This window comes from Telopea speciosissima, chromosome 11 (assembly GCF_018873765.1).
Source record: "Telopea speciosissima isolate NSW1024214 ecotype Mountain lineage chromosome 11, Tspe_v1, whole genome shotgun sequence".
Lineage (NCBI taxonomy): Eukaryota > Viridiplantae > Streptophyta > Magnoliopsida > Proteales > Proteaceae > Telopea > Telopea speciosissima.
In genome coordinates, this window is record NC_057926.1 from 48,011,809 (window position 1) to 48,030,251 (window position 18,443).

Genomic DNA, 18,443 nt, shown 5'->3' on the forward strand with positions numbered 1-18,443 from the left:
GCAATCGGCATTGCGTGCAATCCAGTTCAACATGATCGCACTAAGCACGTCGAGATCGATTGTCACTTCATCAAGGAGAAGCTGAAACAAGGAGTAATTTTTGTTCCATTTGTTCAATCTAATGCTTAGTTAGCTGATGTTTTCACTAAAGGTCTTAGTAGTAAGAGTTTTGTTCCTATTGTTAGCAAGTTGGGCATGTTTAATTTTTTTTTGGTGAATAAAAAATTATATTACCAAAGCCCGAGAGAGGCAAGAGGGGGAAAGAGAGGGGGGATGGGGGAATATACAAAGGGGGAAAAAAGAGGGGGGGGGGGAGACCCCGATCCCAACTTAGGGGGGGATAGGGGGCGTAACAGAGCACTATCTAAACCTCATGAAACAACAATATGCCTGTTCCTTGGGGAATCCAAAAGGGCCTTGTGGAGCAAAAAACTGAGCTTAGAGGAGACATCCCAAAAGATGGCTTTCCAAATTAAGTCAAAAGAGCGAGAGTTGGAGGTCCATCTCCTAAGGTTCCTCTCCATCCAAATGTGATAAAGTGTAGCGCCAAACACAAGCTTGCTAATGATGTCGCAGGTGGTGCATCCAGGGAAAGTCATGACCAACCAAAGCCACTCTCGAGCGAAGGGGAGGAGACTCCTGCTGCGAGGCCAGATGAACGAAAGGGCTTTTTTCCAGATGGTGGAAGTGAAAGGGCAAGTGAAAAAAAGGTGGTCAATGTCTTCGGAACCATTCCAGCAGAAAATGCAAGAGAGGGGGACAAGGATTCTTCTGTGAGAGAGGAAGGCTTGGGTTGGGAGGCAAAGGTTAAGGGTTCTCCAGGCAAGGAAGCTGTGGCGGGGGATGTGACCTTTGAACCAGACTAGCTTGTGCCAAAGGACAATAGGGGCTTGAGGCCTAATTAGGTTCTAGGCAGATTTAAAGCTAAAGAGGCCATTGTTGGAGGGAAGCCAAGAAACCTTGTTCGCAAGACCAAGGGGGGGGGGGAAAGGGGGGAGGGGGGGTAAGGGGGTAGGGGGGACCAAGTGCCATGAGAGATGATGGAGGAAAGAGGGGCTGATTTTGGGATCCTGGAGGAGTAGATTGCCCTAGCTCCAAAGAAGTTATAGAGAACTCCATTGGGGTGCCAGGGGTCAAGCCATAAGGAGGAGAATTTTGCGCCAGATCCAGGAGGAATCCTTGGGGATGGAGATAGTCCAGATGGAGTCGTTTTTTAGGAAATGGGAATAGACCCAATGGACCCAAATGGAGTCGTGCTTAGTGGAGATTTTCCAAATAAGCTTTAGAATTCCCTCAGTGTTGGAGTCCCAGACACGGCGAATGCCAAGACCTCCCTTGGATTTGGGAAGGCAGATAGATTTCCAGCTGACCGGGTGGAGGAATCTGGAGGATTCCTTCCCTTTCCAGAGGAAAGCAGCAAAAAGGGACTCCATAGCTTTGATGGAAGCTTTAGGAATGGCAAAGATGCCGCACCAATAGATGTAAGAGGATTGGAGCACTGATCTAATACATTCAAGCCTACCCGCATAGGAGAGAAGCCTGCCTTTCCAGAGTTGGAGACGCTTGCAGATAATGTCAAGTATGGGGGTGCAATGGTGGCTGGGGAGCCTAGCAGGGATAAGAGGAAGGCCAAGGTATTTCATTGGGAGGGAGCCCAGAGAGAAGCCTGTGAGACGGAGGAGGGAGTCTTTGTCAAGCTCTGAGACACCAGAGAGGAAGAGTTTGGATTTAAGGAGGTTTATATGGAACCCTGAGAGACTCTCGAAGAGGTTAAGGAAGGACATGATGGCAGAGATGGATGAGGGGGAAGCTTTGGAAAAGATCATAAGATCGTCCACAAAGGCCAGGTGGGTGAGGTTTAGATGCTTGCATTTGGGGAGGGGGGGAGATAAGATGAAGGTCAGTTTTGGCTTAGATGCTCCTAGAAAGGACTTCCAAAGCCAAGGAAAAGAGAAAGGGAGAGAGAGGGCATCCTTGACAAATTCCACTTTGGATTGGAAAAAACCGGTAGGGGAGCTGTTCACAATAACCGAGAAAGAGGGGGTGGAAATGCATGCTAGAATCCAACGGATGAAAGTTGGGGGAAAACCTATCTGCGAGAGCACATTGCAGATGAAGTCCCATCTAAGGGAGTCAAAAGCTTTGTGAAGATTGATCTTCATAAGGGCAGCGGGAGAGTGGGATTTTCGGTCGAAGCCACGCACAATTTCAGAGCATAGGATAATGTTATCCGCAAGGCTTCTGCCAGCGATGAAAGCAGATTGATTTGGGCTGACCAAGGAGGGAATGACTAGCTGGATTCTATTTGCCAGGATTTTGGCAATGAACTTGTAGAAGAGGTTGCAAAGGGAAATGGGTCTAAAATCAGAAAGAGAGGATGCTCCAGCTTTTTTAGGGATGAGGCAAAGGAAAGTCTGTTGACCTGGGCAAGCTGGCTGGGATTAAAGAAGAAGCTGCGGATGGCTTTGATGAGATCGCCCTTGATATGATCCCAACAGCTAATAAAGAATCCCATGCTGAAGCCGTCAGGGCCAGGGGCCTTATTGGATTTATGGGACAAGATAGCCTTGGTAATCTCATCATCAGAAGGGATGGCAAGAAGAGAGTTAGCCAGGGAGGAGGGGACAAATTTGTTGATGAGGCCAGGAGGGATGGGAGAGGAAGGGGGGAGAAGGGGATTGAAGAGGGAGGTGAAAAAAGAAGCTGCCTTAGCCTTATTGTCAAGGATAGAGGAAAGCGGGGAACCATCCTGAGCAATGAGCAGGGTGATGGAGTTGGAATTCAATCTGGCTTTCAGAGAACGATGGAAGAAAGCCGAGTTAGAATCACCAAGCTCCGCCACTTAATGCGGGCTTTCTGGCAAAGAAAACTTTCTTCCAGAGAGGGAAGGGAGGAGAGCTCATCGGTAAGCTTTCTCTCTTCCTCCTCTAGCAAGGAGTTGAGCGGATCTGTCTGGAGATGGGATTGCACAGTGGCCAGATCGGAACGGCAGGAAGAGACCCGGGAGGGGAGATTACCAAAGGTGGCAGAGCTCCAGATTTTGAGGCATGTTTAATATTTATACACCAACTTGAGGGGGAGTATTGTAATATGGGTTTAAGGGTTTTTTAGTTTCTGAGGGTATTTTAGTCCTTGTACCTATTCTAGAATGTTCTCTTCATTATTATAAATAAAGGTGGGCTAGTGTTTAAGGACATAAGCGCCATTATTCTCAAATCCCATAAAAACCAATGAACATCAGAGTGGTGTTGAAGCTCCCTTCGGATGTTGCATTCAACATTCTATCTCGATTACCAATCAAGATCTTGCAAGGTGCAGATGTGTGTGTAAGGATATGTGCCACATCACACATCTGTCGTTTTATCAAAGTGCGCCATAGTAGAGTAACCCAAGGTGATATTTTTCCCAGTCCTCTTAGTGTGCATGCATTCGTGAATGGAGCTCTTCACTGGATGCAAATGAGTATGGCTCTCTGAATGTACCAGAACTAAGTGTATCTTTTGATTTGGGTAGGGAGAAATTGCAAGTTCTGCAACCTCCAGGCCTTGTCCCAGGTTGGCGGAACTATAGACTAAATTTTGGTATTTTAGGGGAATGTCTCTGTTTATTGTATTATTCTATTTTTTGGTGAATAAAAAATCTATTACCAAAGCGAGAGGAAAAGAGGGGGTGGGGGAATATACAAAGGAAAGGAGAGAGAGGGGGGGGGGGGGGAGGTAAGAAATTATCCCCTGTCCAAATTAGGAGGGGAAATGGTGCCGTAAAAGAGCACTATCTAAACCCCAGGAATCAACAATGTCTGTTCCTTGGGGAGTCAAAAAAAGACTTTTGAGGGGGAAAACTCAGCTTAGAGGAGACATCCAAAGAGATGGCTTTCCAAATCGAGTCGAAAGACCGAGAATTGGAGGTCCATCTCCTAAAGTTCCTCTCCATCCAAATGTGGTAAACAGCGGCGCCAAACACAAGCATGCCAACAGTGTCACAGATAGAACAGCCAGGGAAAGTCATGAGCAGCCATAGCCACTCTCTAGCAAAGGGGAGGGGTCTCTTGCTGTGAGGCCAAATAAACGATAGGGCTTTTTTCCATATGGTAGAGGAAAAGGGACAAGCAAAGAAGAGGTGGTCAATGTCTTCGGAACCACTCCAACAATAGATACAAGAAGGGGAAACAGGGATTCTTCAGTAGAGGAGGAAGGCTTGGGTAGGAAGGCAAAGGTTAAGGGTTCTCTAGGCCATGAAGCTATAGCGGGGTATGTGACCTTTGAACCAGACTAGCTTATGCCAAAGGAAAGTAGGGGCATGAGTCCTAACAAAGTTCCAGGCAGATCTAAAGCTAAAAAGGCCATTGGGGGAGGGGAGCCAAGTAACCTTGTTCGCATGAGTAGGGGGGAGGGGGGTATGGAGGAAAGGGAATGCCAGATCTGGGAGAGGATGAGGGGAAGAGGGGTGGGAGGACCAAGAACCTTAAGAGATAATAGAGGAGAGGGGGGCAGATTTGGGGATGTCGGAGGAGTAAATAGATCTAGCCCCAAAAAATTTATAGAGGACCCCATTAGGGTGCCAGGGGTCAAGCCAAAGGGAGGTGGAGGATCCATCAACGATAGTAGAGGAAGTGGGCTCTAAGCGCCAAAGGGCGGAGGAGGAGGATCTTGCGCCAAACCTAGGAGGAATCTGAAGGGATGGGGACTGTCCAAATAGAGTCATTTTTGAGGAGATGGGAGTAAACCCAATGAACCCAAATGGAGTCATGCTTAAAGGAGATTTTCCAAATAAGCTTCAGAATACACACAGTATTGGAGTCGCGGACACGGCGGATGCCAAGGCCTCTAGATTTGGGAAGGCAAATGGCTTTCCAGCTGACTAGATGGAGGAATTTGGAGGTTTCTTTCCCTTTCCAGAGGAAAGCATAGAAGAAGTTCTCCATGGCTTTAGTGGTAGATTTAGGAAGGCCAAAAATCCCACACCAATAATTGTAAGATGATTGGAGAACCGATCTAATGCATTCAAGCCTACCAGCATAGGAGAGAAGTTTGCCTTTCCAGAGCTGGAGACGCTTGCGGATATTGTCAAGCATGGGGGTGCAGTGGTGGCTGGAGAGCCTAGCAGGGATGACGGGGAGGCCTAGGTATTACATTGGCAGGGAGCCCAGGGAAAAGCTCGTCAGGCGCAGGAGGGAGTCTCTATCAGAATCAGAGATTCCAGAAAGAAAGAGCTTGGATTTAAGAAGGTTGATCCAGGGCCAGAGAGAAGAGGAAAGGGGAGAGAGGACAGCCTTGGTGGATCCCAACTTTAGAGTGGAAAAAGCCGGCAGGGGAGCCATTGATGATGACAGAGAAAGAGGGGGAGGAGATGCAGGCGAAAATCCACCGGATGAAAGCGAGGGTAAAGCCCATCTGGGAAAGCACCTCGCAGATGAAGTCCCATTTGAGGGAATCAAAAGCTTTGTGAAGGTCAATCTTCATAAGGGCAGCAGGCGAGTGGGATTTTCGGTCAAAACCACGTACAATTTCAGAGCAGAGGATGATGTTATTCGCAATGCTTCTGCCAGAAATTAAGGCAGATTGAGTGGGGCTGACCAAGGATGGGATGACAAGCTAGATTTTATTAGCCAGGATCTTAGCAATGAACTTGTAAAGAAAATTTGAAAGAGAGATAGGTCTGAAATCAGACAGGGAGGAGGCTCCATCTTTTTTAGGGATGGGGCAAAGAAAAGTCTGATTGACCTGGGCAAGCTGACTGGGGCTAAAGAAGAAACTGCGGACGGCTTTGATGAGGTCCTCTTTAATATGAACCCAGCAGCTAAGGAAAAACCCTATACTGAAGCCATCAGGTCTAGGGGCCTTGTTGGATTTATGGGAAAGGATAGCCTTGGAATTGATAGGCATCTTGAGATATGGGTAATGAAGAACACGGGGTAAAAGGGTCTTGGTTTAAATAATCTGTTAGCTCATAGAAAGGTTTGGGCCGAGATAGTGGCCGTTTTATGTCTTTAAGATCGATGAAAAATGGTGAGATTTTGATTTTGTATAAAGGTGAATGTCTGGCTTTTTATGACCCTATGATGAAAGATTTAGGGATATTTGGATCCAAGGACTTTCACCCTGTTTTGAGGCAATAACTCATGCTGGTAACCTTCTCCCACTCTGGAATGATGTAACGACCCCAAACTAACCCGACATAGCTGGGACCACACAGGGTAAAACATACCATACACAAGCAAAGGAATCTAACATCCATACCTATAACACATCAGAGCCTAATACAAGCGGAAGACTTACTGTTTGGTTATATACAGTCCATACAAAACTGAGTAAGATTTGATGGCAACAAACTAAAAACTTACTTAACAAAGTAAGTAACATCTTCTGTCTGGTTCTTTACATTGACATTCCTTGTATATATACATACATTTGATCCCAAATAGGCTGATCTCCAGGGTAGTAGATTCGAGTCTTCAATAACGAGAGAAATTCGATCGCCAATAAGAGGAAACACAGTCATAATTATAGGGCAGCAGTATTCCACATGAAGGCAGCAGTAATACATCAACCAGTCATGCTTACAGAAGCCAATCAATAACACCAGCTAGGTAGGTAGTGAAGCGCATAATAACCACCAAATAAGATAAATAACCAGACAAATCCATAGGTAGTTGAAGCAGCCAGCCATATACGAACAAGAAAAATAGCTTGATAATTGAAGAAACCAAGCCAACAGAATGAACTGGATTTTTTTTTTACTAAAAACCTGATGTAAGAAGCTGAATAATGGGCTCTATACTCCTCTGATGTTGATAAAACTCTCCTAAAAAATTAGCAACTGTGGACTGCCCTACCCCTTAGATCGATTATAGCCAGGGTTTTGTAAAAAACCCTGAAAGTGAATATCGATTGTAGGGAAGGGGTCTTCAATAAAGGTGAGGCTGACATGTCAAAGGTGCTTGCTTATTGTAATACTTGCTGACCAAAAACTGCTGGAATGGATCTCCAGTTCGAATGACCAATCTCCTTGGTAATTGAGACTTGATCTTCACATGGGAGAAATACCTAAAAATCACATATAATGAGGGCAGCAGCTATCTTGGGCAGTAGACCTTCTTCAAGCCATAAATAGTTGAAGTAGAATGTCCTTCGTGATGGTAGAAACACCAACAAAAAATTCCAAATAGTAGTAAACATCCCTAGCCCAAATCGATTTTTATCAGGGTTTTGGAAAACCCTGAAAAGAAGAGATCGATTGGGGTAGGGGTCTTCAAAAAACTTGGATAGGTGCAATATTGAGGTCGATTGGTCCTTGAAGTGGGAGTAATCAGCCCTCCAAAAATTAGCAAAAACTGAAACCTGAAAGTCAGGTTTTTAGCAGGTAACCAAATTAGCAGGTTAAGGAATTTTTGCTGTAGAAACAAATCCAGCCATCAGAAAGGGTTCAAACTTAGGTCGAGTATGGCTTGTAGTAGTAGGGAATCACCCCCAAAAAATTAGCTGCATTTGAAAAGGGAAACCCTGAAATCGATTGGAGTAAAATCCAGCCATCAGAAAGGGTTCAAACTTAGGTCGAGTATGGCTTGTAGTAGTAGGGAATCACCCCCAAAAAATTAGCTGCATCTGGAAAGGGAAACCCTAAAATCGATTGGAGTCAGGGTTTTGAAAAACCCTGACAAGTTGAGATCGATTAGGGTAGGGGCTGGAAAGGTTAATGAAAGATGGAGAAATAGAAAAAAGGAAAGGAGGTCAATGGAATAGGGTAGGAAGGTGCTGGAAAAGGCTGCATATGGTGCTCCAAAAGTGGAGGATTAGTCTTCTTCAGGTGATAGGAATCTGATCTCCAAAGACAAAAGGGAAACTCCAAATCGCAGATTAGGGTCTAGTAGGATTTTAATGAAAAATGATAGAAGAAAAAGGGGGGCAGCACTAAATCATCGATATTGTGTCTACCTCACTAGTGCTGCCCCTGTTTTTGGGTTGAAAGGGAGAACAGGAGCAGGAAAAAATGAGAAAAGGGAGAAGAGGAGGAGAGATCGATTGGAGGAAAAGAAGGGAGAAAATAGGGTTTTTCTCTCTAACCTAGATCAGACCAGCTTTGATACCATGTTGGTTGAACCGTGGGTTAGAGAGAGAGAAGAAAAATAATAGAATTGCTTGTATTAATGAGAGAAAGGCCCCTCTATTATAATAGAGGGGAAGTTACAAATAATAGAAGCTAGGCGATGTGGGACTAAAACCCACATAGCCGACATAAGTTAATAACACTTAATAACATAAAAATAACCCCAAAAGGACCAGAATACCCCCACGGTATTCTGGTGTACATTATTCTAACAATATCTTCATATGCACAATCATTGATGCAATTTCAATGTAACAATGCATTATTAATCAAACATTGTGTCATATGCATAATGCACAACTTCCATCTTCATACTTTATCTAGGAAGTATCTCATTCGTCCCCCTGCTAAATGAGATAACAACTTAGTATACATCTCACTTCTCCCCCTATTAAGTAAGGTTTAATGCATGAAAATGTAATTCAGTACTTACCTCTTATAGCAATACAAGCATTTCAAGAGGCATTATTTTATTCATTTAATATGCACTCATAGTTATTAACTATAACTAATAACTTGCATGCTAACATACATCATACAACATATCCATTTCATGCATTACCACAATGTATAGCATTTATTCATACAATAACAGTTCATTCATATGAGCATTTACAACTCAATGCATAAATGTACTATTCAATCTCTTTATTTTTTTTGGGTGAAAAAGAAATTCATTACCAAAGAAGGAAAAAAATACAGGGCCCCAATAGGGGAGCAACAAAACAAAAAATCCGGAACCTAATCCTCATAAGGGAGAACTGGAACCAACAAGAGAGATGGAAGAAAGGCCCTAGGAGACAACAATGAGTCTGTTCCTTGGGGTATCAAGACACGTGGAAGGAGGGGCAGACGATAATTTCGCCTTAATTTCAAAGGAAATGGAATCCCAAATTTGCTGATAAGACCTAGATTTGGTTGTCCATTTCCTGAAATTACGCTCCATCCAAATATGATTTAGAGTAGCACAAAAAGCAAGCTTTCCAACCGTGTCACAAATAGAGGACCCTGCAAAAGTCATGTCGATCCAAATCCACTCGCGAGAGAAGGGCAGAATTCTTCTAGGGGCCGGCTAGCATTTTTCCAAGATGCCTTTCCAAATTGCTATCGCAGTAGAGCACTCAAAGAAGAGATGATCCGAGTCTTCCACATTGTTCCAGCAAAGGCAACAAGAGGTAGAAACTGGGATATGCCGATGGCACAGGAAAGCAAGGGTTGGAAGGCATTTGGAAAAGATCCTCCAAGCAGTGAAGCAGTGCCGAGGGATATGATGCTTGAACCAAATAAGCTTTCTCCAAGGAGCTAATTGACCTTTATGACGGATAAGATCCCAAGCTGATCTGGAGGAGAAGGAGGCTGAATTGCTTGCCAACCAAGTAACACAGTCACCTCGGCCCAAAAGTCTGCTGGAAATAGAGGGAAGCTCATTCCAGAAGAGAATAAGCTCTGGAGAGGAGGTAGGTGGAGGGGACCAACCACCATGCTGATCTAGGATATCTGCTACCAAGGAGAGCCTGTGAAGGCCAAAGGCATAAATGGTTCTCGGAGTAATCAAGTGAGAGAGAATCCCCCATGGGTGCCAGTGATCAAGCCAGAGATAGGACGACAAACCATCACCAATCTGAGAGTGAATATTATGGAGAACTAGGTGGCGGAGGTCCAGGATCTTGCGCCAGACCCAGGAAGAATCAGAGGAAGATGAAGCCATCCAGATGGAGTCCTGTCGCAGAGGGCCCGAGTATATCCAGTCGACCCAGATGCTTTTATGCTTCGAGGCTATCTTCCAAATGAGCTTGATGATGCCAGCAAGATTCACTTCTTTGATCCTTCTTATGCCCAAGCCGCCCTCCTTCTTAGGAAGACCCACAGCCAACCAGGTAATAGGATGCATGAATCTGGAGGAGTCATTTCCCTTCCAGAGAAGGAAGCCAGAAGAGTTTCCAAGGACTTGATAGTAGCTTTGGGAAGCCCAAAACAGCCAGACCAGCAGATATAGGAAGATTCCAAGATTGATTTAATAAGGACCAATCTGCCTGCATAAGAGAGGAGTCTACCTTTCCACAGCTGAAGCCTTTTGCGGATGATATCAAGCATCGGGGAACAGTGGTGAGCAGAGAGCCGAGCCGGAATCAGAGGGAGCCCCAAATATTTGACAGGAAGATGCCCCTCTTTGAACCCAGATCTGTCAATGAAAGCCACCTTGTCCGGCTCAGAAACCCCAGCAAAGAACAGCAAAGACTTTGTAGGGTTAATGCGGAGACCTGAAAGCTCATGAAAGTGCTGAAGGCAAAGCAAAGCCGAATCCAGAGAAGATGCCCCTCTTTATTGTAAACAGGCCATCACACAATCCATTCTTACATCACAATATACAATATCCATCGATTATGTATATCAACTCACCTATACCGTATTTGCCAATCACAGGCTTCAGGTAGATTTCTAATAAGGTGTGCCTACACAAGATTAGAGCACGTACAATAAGTGTTTTATACAATTTGATGTGGTTTATTAGATCATATACCATCTACTTAGGGCAACAGTCCTTTTAAAAACTCAATTCAGGGGTCTACCGGTTGACCTCCAAGGTCTGCTGGTCAGCCTCTCAAGTCTGCCGGTTGACCTCCATATCAGCCGGCAGAAATAGAATATTTCTTTGTTCATCAGACCCTGTTCTGTTGGGTTTCAGCTGGGGGTTTTATTCTTTCTAATTCATGCATGAAATACACACACAAACATGTTTACTTTGCTCTTTGTAGAACCTTGAAAATTCTTTTAAGAGTCTATTCGAATATCCCTTCAAACTCCTTACCGTAAGAATTCTAATTTTTTCAATTTCCTTTCTCTTTCTCTGTTTTCCTATTTCAACTTCTGAACCAGCAATATTCTTCCCTATTCAATTGAGTCAAAACACCCACTCAGTTACCTAATTAAGGAATTAACTGAACATATGCATGTACTTAATAAAATCATCAAAACCATCTACTATCATCTCTTACTTTTCTTAAACTGTAGATTCAGCAATTCTTCTTTATCTTCCTCTTTCAAATCTTTCTTCTACTCTCACCTCCAGCAACAACTCAACTTTAAAATCTCTGCAACACAACACACCTGCTCCCTCCTTTCTTCTTTAACTCCACAGCAACGTAATCAGCTCCACACTTCCAGCAGCAATTCTTCAAAACTGCTCCTATTTCCCCTTCTTCTCTTCTTCTTCTTTCTTTCCTTAATCAACCTCCTTTTCCTTAGCTGCAGAATTCCAGCAACACTGTTCTCCCTCTCTTTCTCCTTAGAATTTCTCTGCATAACCAGCTCCTCTTTTTCTTCTTTTCCTTAGCTCCACAAGAACATAGGCAGCCCAAACAACTCTCCGTGCTCTAATGTAGGACTCCCTCTTCCCTATTCTTTCCTTAGTCAATCACCTAGCCACTTCTAGCTTGTAACTTTCTACCACCAGCTTCACTTAGACAACCTCTTAGTCAAAGCTCCTAGCCACCACCAGCTTAACTTAGGCAGCCTTATCAGCCACCTCCAACTTCTAACTTTTCCAGCCACCTATTTCCTTGGTCAAACTTCTACTACCACCTCCTCCTTCTCATCATACAGCTCCAACAACCACCTCCTACTAGAAGCCACCACCAGCTTATTACTTAGCAGCTCTATCAGCCACCTCCTAGTTCTACTAATACACCTCCTCCTTGTTACTTAGCAGCAGCCCAAGGCTAACTCAATCCATCCTCATCCCTTGAGTTCAAACGAACCCATGGCTGGACGAATGGTTCATATGAGCCAAACCAAGCCAAACAAATCCAAGCCAACCGAAACCAAACCAAGCCAAACCAGACCAAGCCAAGTCAAACTGAACCGAACCAATCCAAACCATATATATTATTATATTAATATATATATATATATATCCATTCAGCCAACAATACCATCTCATTAGGAATCTTCTATTTCAATAATTCACATTAGTATTAATAATATTCCAAACAATGTAAAACAACTATGTAGTGTCCCATACCACTACATAGTCACAGTATAGCGTCCAGAACACTTACCAAACAACAGTCTTCATCCCAACTAGCTTCCATTGGCAATTCCTACACTGCACCTGTCAGCGCAAGAATAAAATAGGGTAAATAATACTGCGGGGCCTTACAAATGCTGTTGGATTGGCAAAGAGTAAGACAAAAATTTTCCCTACCTATTTCCCTTTGTATACAAAATTCATTGTGCTATATGTTAAAATGATCTTAAATGCTTGATCAGCGTGCAAAATATTTGTTGCTATTCTGAGATTTTTTTTCCCCATTAAGTTCTGTGTTCTTAACAAATTAACTGAACCTAGAACATTAGATTGGGCATGGATAAATAGAGCTTTGATTCAATTTTTTTGGTACTGACTCGGTTGAAAAGGACCAAAAGGTCATACTTTGTGTTTCAACTATTTTACATTAAATTTATGTATTGCTTGCTGTCCTAACCAATTTTCCTTTCTGGCTTCAGCCATGTGGTTCCTCTATAAGGCTGTATTCCTAGTACCTATTCTCTTTTGGAAGTTTGAAGTCCTATGCTTTCTTAGACAAGAAAAAATATTGATATGAAACTTGAGTCCATCAAAATTTCCAAAGGGGTTCTATTCTTCTCATTCCCTACTGGTGGCACTCTCCCTTCAAAAGCCTTCCTTGACAGTTTTCAAATCAAAGGGGGCATCCTCAAAAATTTATAGCAGACTGGAAGAAGTAAGCTTCCCATTGATCTTGCAACAGTGAGAGAATTTCATCAATATTGGAAGAAAGAAGCAATACATATAAGAGGTCCATAAAGCAGGGGGACCCAAAAGAGGAAAAACATAAAAGAGAGATTCACTCTCCCAAAAAGCTCCCTAAAGAGAGGCACACCTTCCAAAATCCCACCAAATCCTCCACCAGAAACAATGGTACCCTCTCCATCAGCAACCTAACCAGCAACACAATCTGGGGAAAATTACCCTGATATGGGTGCACAGGGAAAAAATTAAATAAAACCACTGCTATACTTTTTTTTTTTTGGATGAATAAAAATATAAATTACGGAGAAAGAAGAGGAATATACAAGCCCAAGGGCCAACAACAAAGAAGCTAGAGGCTAGCTAGAGCGCAAAATGGAGGTAGGAAGACCCCAGGAGACAACAATAAGCCTGTTCCTTGGGATATCCTTTACACCAAAGGGGGGGAGGGAGCTAGCTTTAGATGAAACATCAAAGAAGATGGCTTTCCAAATCTTGTCGAAAGAACGGGAGTTGGATGTCCATCTTCATAGGTTTCTGTCCATCCAAATGTGGGAGATAGTGGCACAAAAAGCAAGCTTCCCAATCATATCGCAAATCGATTTCCCACCAAATGTCATATCAATCCAAACCCATTCTCTGGATAGGGGCAGAGGAGATCTCCGGGCGGGCCAACAGAGGCGAAGGACACGGCTCCAGATGGAGGCAGCAAAGGGGCAAGAGAAGAACAGGTGCTCCACATCTTCATGCCCATTCCAACAAAGACAGAAGTTGGAGGAGACTTGCATATTGTGATGCAAGAGGAAGTCTTGGGTAGGGAGGCAGTTTGATAGGGCACGCCAAGCGATGAAGCTCTGACGAGGGATGTGCCCTCTAAACCAAACCACTTTGTGCCAAGGACTGAGGGTCCCTCTATGTCTGACCATGTCCCAAGCGGAGTGGGAGCTGAACCTGCCAGAGGGGGAGGGGAGCCAGGTGATTGCATCACCTCTACCACGATGACCAGGGGGGATAGGGGGGAGGGATCTCTAGACGTCTGCAAGGGGAGGAGGGGAGAGGGGAGGGGACCAAGAGCCTCTGGTGATGATAGAAGCCACAAGGGAAGATCTGTCTAGACCAGAGGCATATATGACACGGGGGCTGACAATGGAAGCAAGGACACCTGAGGGATGCCAATTGTCAAGCCAAAGGGAGGTGTGCAGCCCATCATCAATCCTGTAAGATATAGCTCCCATGGCTATGTGCCTCACTTGGAGGATTCTGCGCCAAATCCAGGAGGAGTCTGTAGTAGAGCTGACAGTCCAGATAGAGTCACTACGAAGAAGCCCAGCATACACCCAGGAGGTCCAAATGCTGGATTTGTTGGTGAGAAGCTTCCAGATCAGCTTGAGAGAACCTACAATGTTCACATCTTTAATCCTTCTGAGACCAAGACCGCCTTCAGATTTAGGGCAGCAAATGGAAGACCAGCTTTTGGGGTGGAGGAACCTAGCTGAATCCACACCTTTCCAAAGGAAAGCACACATAATAGACTCGGCTGCCTTGATGGTGGCCTTAGGGAGGCCAAAAACACCGCTCCAATAGATGTAGCACGACTGAAGAACCGATCTGATGAGCTCAAGGCGACCTGCATAGGATAAAAGCTTGGCCTTCCAGAGTTGCAGCCTCTTGCGGAGGAGGTCAAGGATGGGATGGCAATGGTGGGCTGAAAGTCTGGCAGGGATGAGGGGGAGGCCAAGGTAGCGGACGGGTAAGGTGCCAAGAGAAAAGCCTGTGATGGTGGAGAGGGAGACTTTGGTAGTATCAGGGATCCCAGCAAGGAAGATTTGGGATTTAAGGAGGTTAATGCAAAGACCAGAGAGACCCTGGAAGAGGTGGAGGGAAGACATGATGGACTCAAGGGAGAGGGGGTCAGCCTTGGAGAAGATCATGAGATCATCAGCGAAGGCAAGGTGGGTCAGGTTGGTGGGTTTACATTTGGGGATGGGGGAGATGAGGAGGAGATCAGTTTTGGATTGGATGCTTCGAGAGAGGACCTTAAGGGAAAGGCAAAAAAGGAAGGGGGAGAGGGGGCAGCCCTGACGAATACCAGCAGAGGAGTTAAAGAAGCCCGCAGGGCTGCCATTGAGGAGAACGGAGAAGCGAGGGGTGGAGATGCAAAAGTGGATCCAATTGACAAAGGTGGGTGGGAATGACATCTTAAGGAGGACTTGGGAGATGTAGTCCTAGCGGGTGGAGACAAAGGCTTTGTGGATGTCTATCTTCAAGAGGGCTGAGGGAGAGATGGATTTCCGGTGGAAGCCTCGAACAATTTCCTGGCAGAGGATAATGTTATCCGAAATGCTTCTCCTAGAGATAAAGGCTGACTGATTAGAGCTGACAAGGGAGTCAATGACGAGCTGGAGTCTGTTGGCAAGAATTTTGGCAATGAACTTGTAGAGGAGGTTGCAGAGGGAGATGGGCCTGAAGTCAGGCATGGAAGAGGCTCCTGGGGATTTTGGGATGAGACAGAGAAAGGTGTGGTTTATGTTTTGGATCTGGTGGGGGTTAAAGAAAAAGCTCTTGATGGCACCAATGAGCTCAGCACCGATGATGTCCCAGCAAGAGGAGAAGAACCCCATACTAAAACCATCAGGGCTAGGAGATTTGCTAGCCTTGTGAGAGCGAACAGCAGTGACAATCTCAGAGTCAGAGGGTATGGAGTAGAGGGAGTTGAAGAGGTGAGGAGGAACGAATTTATTGATAAGGTCATCTGGGATGGGGGCTTGGGTGGTGGAGGGGGGGGCAGAAGATACCAGAAAAGTAGGACACAACTTCAGATTTGATAGCTTCAACAGAGGAGAGGACCGAGCCATCAGAGGTGGTGAGGGTGAGAATGGAGTTGGAGTTGGTTTGGCCTTTGAGGGAACGATGGAAGAAAGCAGTATTCGAGTCACCAAGCTCGAGCCATTTAATCCGGGATTTCTGTTTGAGGAAACTTTCCTCCAGAGAGAGAGAGGAGGCAAGCTCAGAGGCAGCGAGGGATTCTTCCGCAGCAAGCAAGGAGTTGAGGGGATCGGACTGAAGACGGGACTGGATGGAGGAGAGGGTGTCACGGCAAGAGGAGACACGGGAGGAGATGTTACCAAAGGTGGTAGAATTCCAGGACTTGAGGGCAGCTTTGATATTTTTGAGCTTCTTAGAGAAGGCAAGGAGAGGGGAGGAGAAGGATTGGACAGGAATGTCCCAAGCTGCTTGGACAGTAGGGAGGAATCCGGTGTGGGAGGACCACATGTCGAATCATGGAGAGACATTACAACTTGTGTTTGTGTTTTATGCATTTGTATCTCAATGCATTCTTTGTGTTTGTGTTTTATGCATTTGTATCTCAATGGATTCTTTTCCATATTTTTTCATGTTGATGTTGAAGATTGACAATGGATAGTAATTTACTTATGTTGCTAATTTACTTCCACATTTTCTTCAGAGGGTGAACAAATGCCTTCAAGATGCCTGCAATGATTCTCAGCAGAAGTCCTGCAGCGAATTCATTGATTGCGGACATGGGGAGAAAATTACAAATTTTATGAGCAAACCTGAATGGCTTAGTTGGGTGAACAATCAAAATGCAACTGCCTGTTTTGACACTAGTAGTAGTGGTTCCTTCAGTTATGGGATTTACAACCAAGCTGTTTCTCTAACCACACAACCAAGCATCATTACGAGATATGTGTACTCTTTGTTTTGGGGTTTCCTGGTATTCCTCATCACCTGTTATTTCACTCTAGATATGTGTTTCTATCTATCTCATTTGTTCTCGACAATTTTTTTGGTAATTATTTTCAACAGTAACTCATTTACACTACATATTACTCAAAGACAATCTTCTGATGCATTTCACCTGAATGAGATTGGAAGAATACATGACATACATTTTTTCTAGTGTCAATCCCCCTGTAAGGAAACTTGACCTATTTGTGCCCAATCGACTACAAGGATAGATTGGTCTGATTGTTCATGAACTTTGATATGAGTAATTGTTGTTTTATTCTTTGATTGCTCTTTGCATGTTTGTTTTCATTTGTCAGTAGATTGAACCATTGGCATGAGTTTAAGCTGTGGAAATAATTTAGGCAGAAGCTTAGATCTTTATAAATGTTCAAAGTACTAATAAAAATTATAATTGCAAAGGTATGCTGTTCAGGCATTTCTATCATTTTGCTTTGATGGTCAGCTGAAGGGTGTAAGAGATGTGTTCTTTTTTTCTTGGATGCTTTGATGAATATGCAAATTATTCTGTTATTATTATAGGATGAATGAACAATTGACTGTAGCATTTGGACCCACAACCTTCAGATCTAGAACCTTAACCTGGCTGCTTCCTTATCTGAAATGGGATTGTGGCAACATTTTACTGCTTATTTCATGTATTTTTTCCCCGCTTCCCCCTTAACCTATTATGAGCAAAGTGGCATGTAGCATGCCACTGTTTTTTATTGCCTTTCTCTACACAAGTACCAAGAACAGTATTATGAAACGGCATGTAAAAGAGAACTTGAATTGAACACATAAAACAGAGTATGTTCAGATTAAAAGTTATATATCGACACTTTAGACTGAAATTTCCATTGAATTTTCAAGACCATATTTTAAAAAGAATTTCATCCCCATAAACTCCAGGTGGAGAGGCAGAGATGATAGATTACCTAACAGTTTCTGCTTCACAAGGTATATACAACTTTTCTATAATATGATGTGCCATGTAAACCAAAATTTTCAATTTTAAGAGCTGTTTGAATCTTGAATTACAAATTTGAATCACTCTAGAGGTCAATTCCCATATACTTATACTACTGTAACTTTTACATGCTTTTCCATTCAAATTAAGTGTCCTTATTAGAATTTCATATAAGTATCAGGGCATGCTCTTAAAGGCTTTATGTTTGTTTATGGTGAACTTGCATAGCAAATCAGTACTTTGGCTGGAAATCAAGTTCCTAGTTATTTTGTATGGGAAGTTCTTTTCACAATGGGCATCATTGGACTTGGGCTCTTGCTGTTTGCTTTACTCATTGGAAATATGCAGAACTTTCTCCAAGCTCTTGGAAAGAGGTAAACTAAGTTTCCAATTTCTTGTCTCCATTTTTTTGTCATCCTTCTACAGAGTGTGGGAAGATTTATTTATGCTGAAGAAATAAGTGGATGCATGTTAATTGGAATGTTGGTCAATAAGATATTCTAGATCCTTTTTTTGTTTAGGAGTACATATAGTCATTGTCATAAGGGGAAGCTTCCCCAACAAAAGTCAAAAGATGATATAGTGCCTAATGGAGAAAAAAGAGGAAGAATAAGTCTGTAAAATGACATAAATCAGAGTAGCAGCCCATTGAAGATAAGCTTATGTTTTTTTTTTTTGGTAAAGAAGATAAGCTTATGTTCACACTTCAACTTCACTGGTTTGTGCTGCGTGAAGGGCTGACATAATCCAACTGACCATTATATAGATAGACCATTCCTTGGATTTTTGACGTATCTGATGAAATTGAGAGTAATGGCTTGTGATTTTATGATCACAAGCCCACTTTATTTA

General features: G+C 43.7%; 1 protein-coding gene across 1 annotated transcript in view; it reads left to right on the forward strand.

The window, feature by feature from the left end:
• Positions 1-18,443, forward strand: part of LOC122646424 (probable cyclic nucleotide-gated ion channel 20, chloroplastic) — a 79,017-nt gene that overhangs the window by 42,912 nt on the left and 17,662 nt on the right. Inside the window, exons 7-8 of the mRNA XM_043839977.1 lie at positions 16,341-16,610; positions 17,820-17,965. Of these exons, the coding sequence (XP_043695912.1) occupies positions 16,341-16,610; positions 17,820-17,965 (416 nt within the window). The remainder of the gene's footprint in view (positions 1-16,340; positions 16,611-17,819; positions 17,966-18,443) is intronic.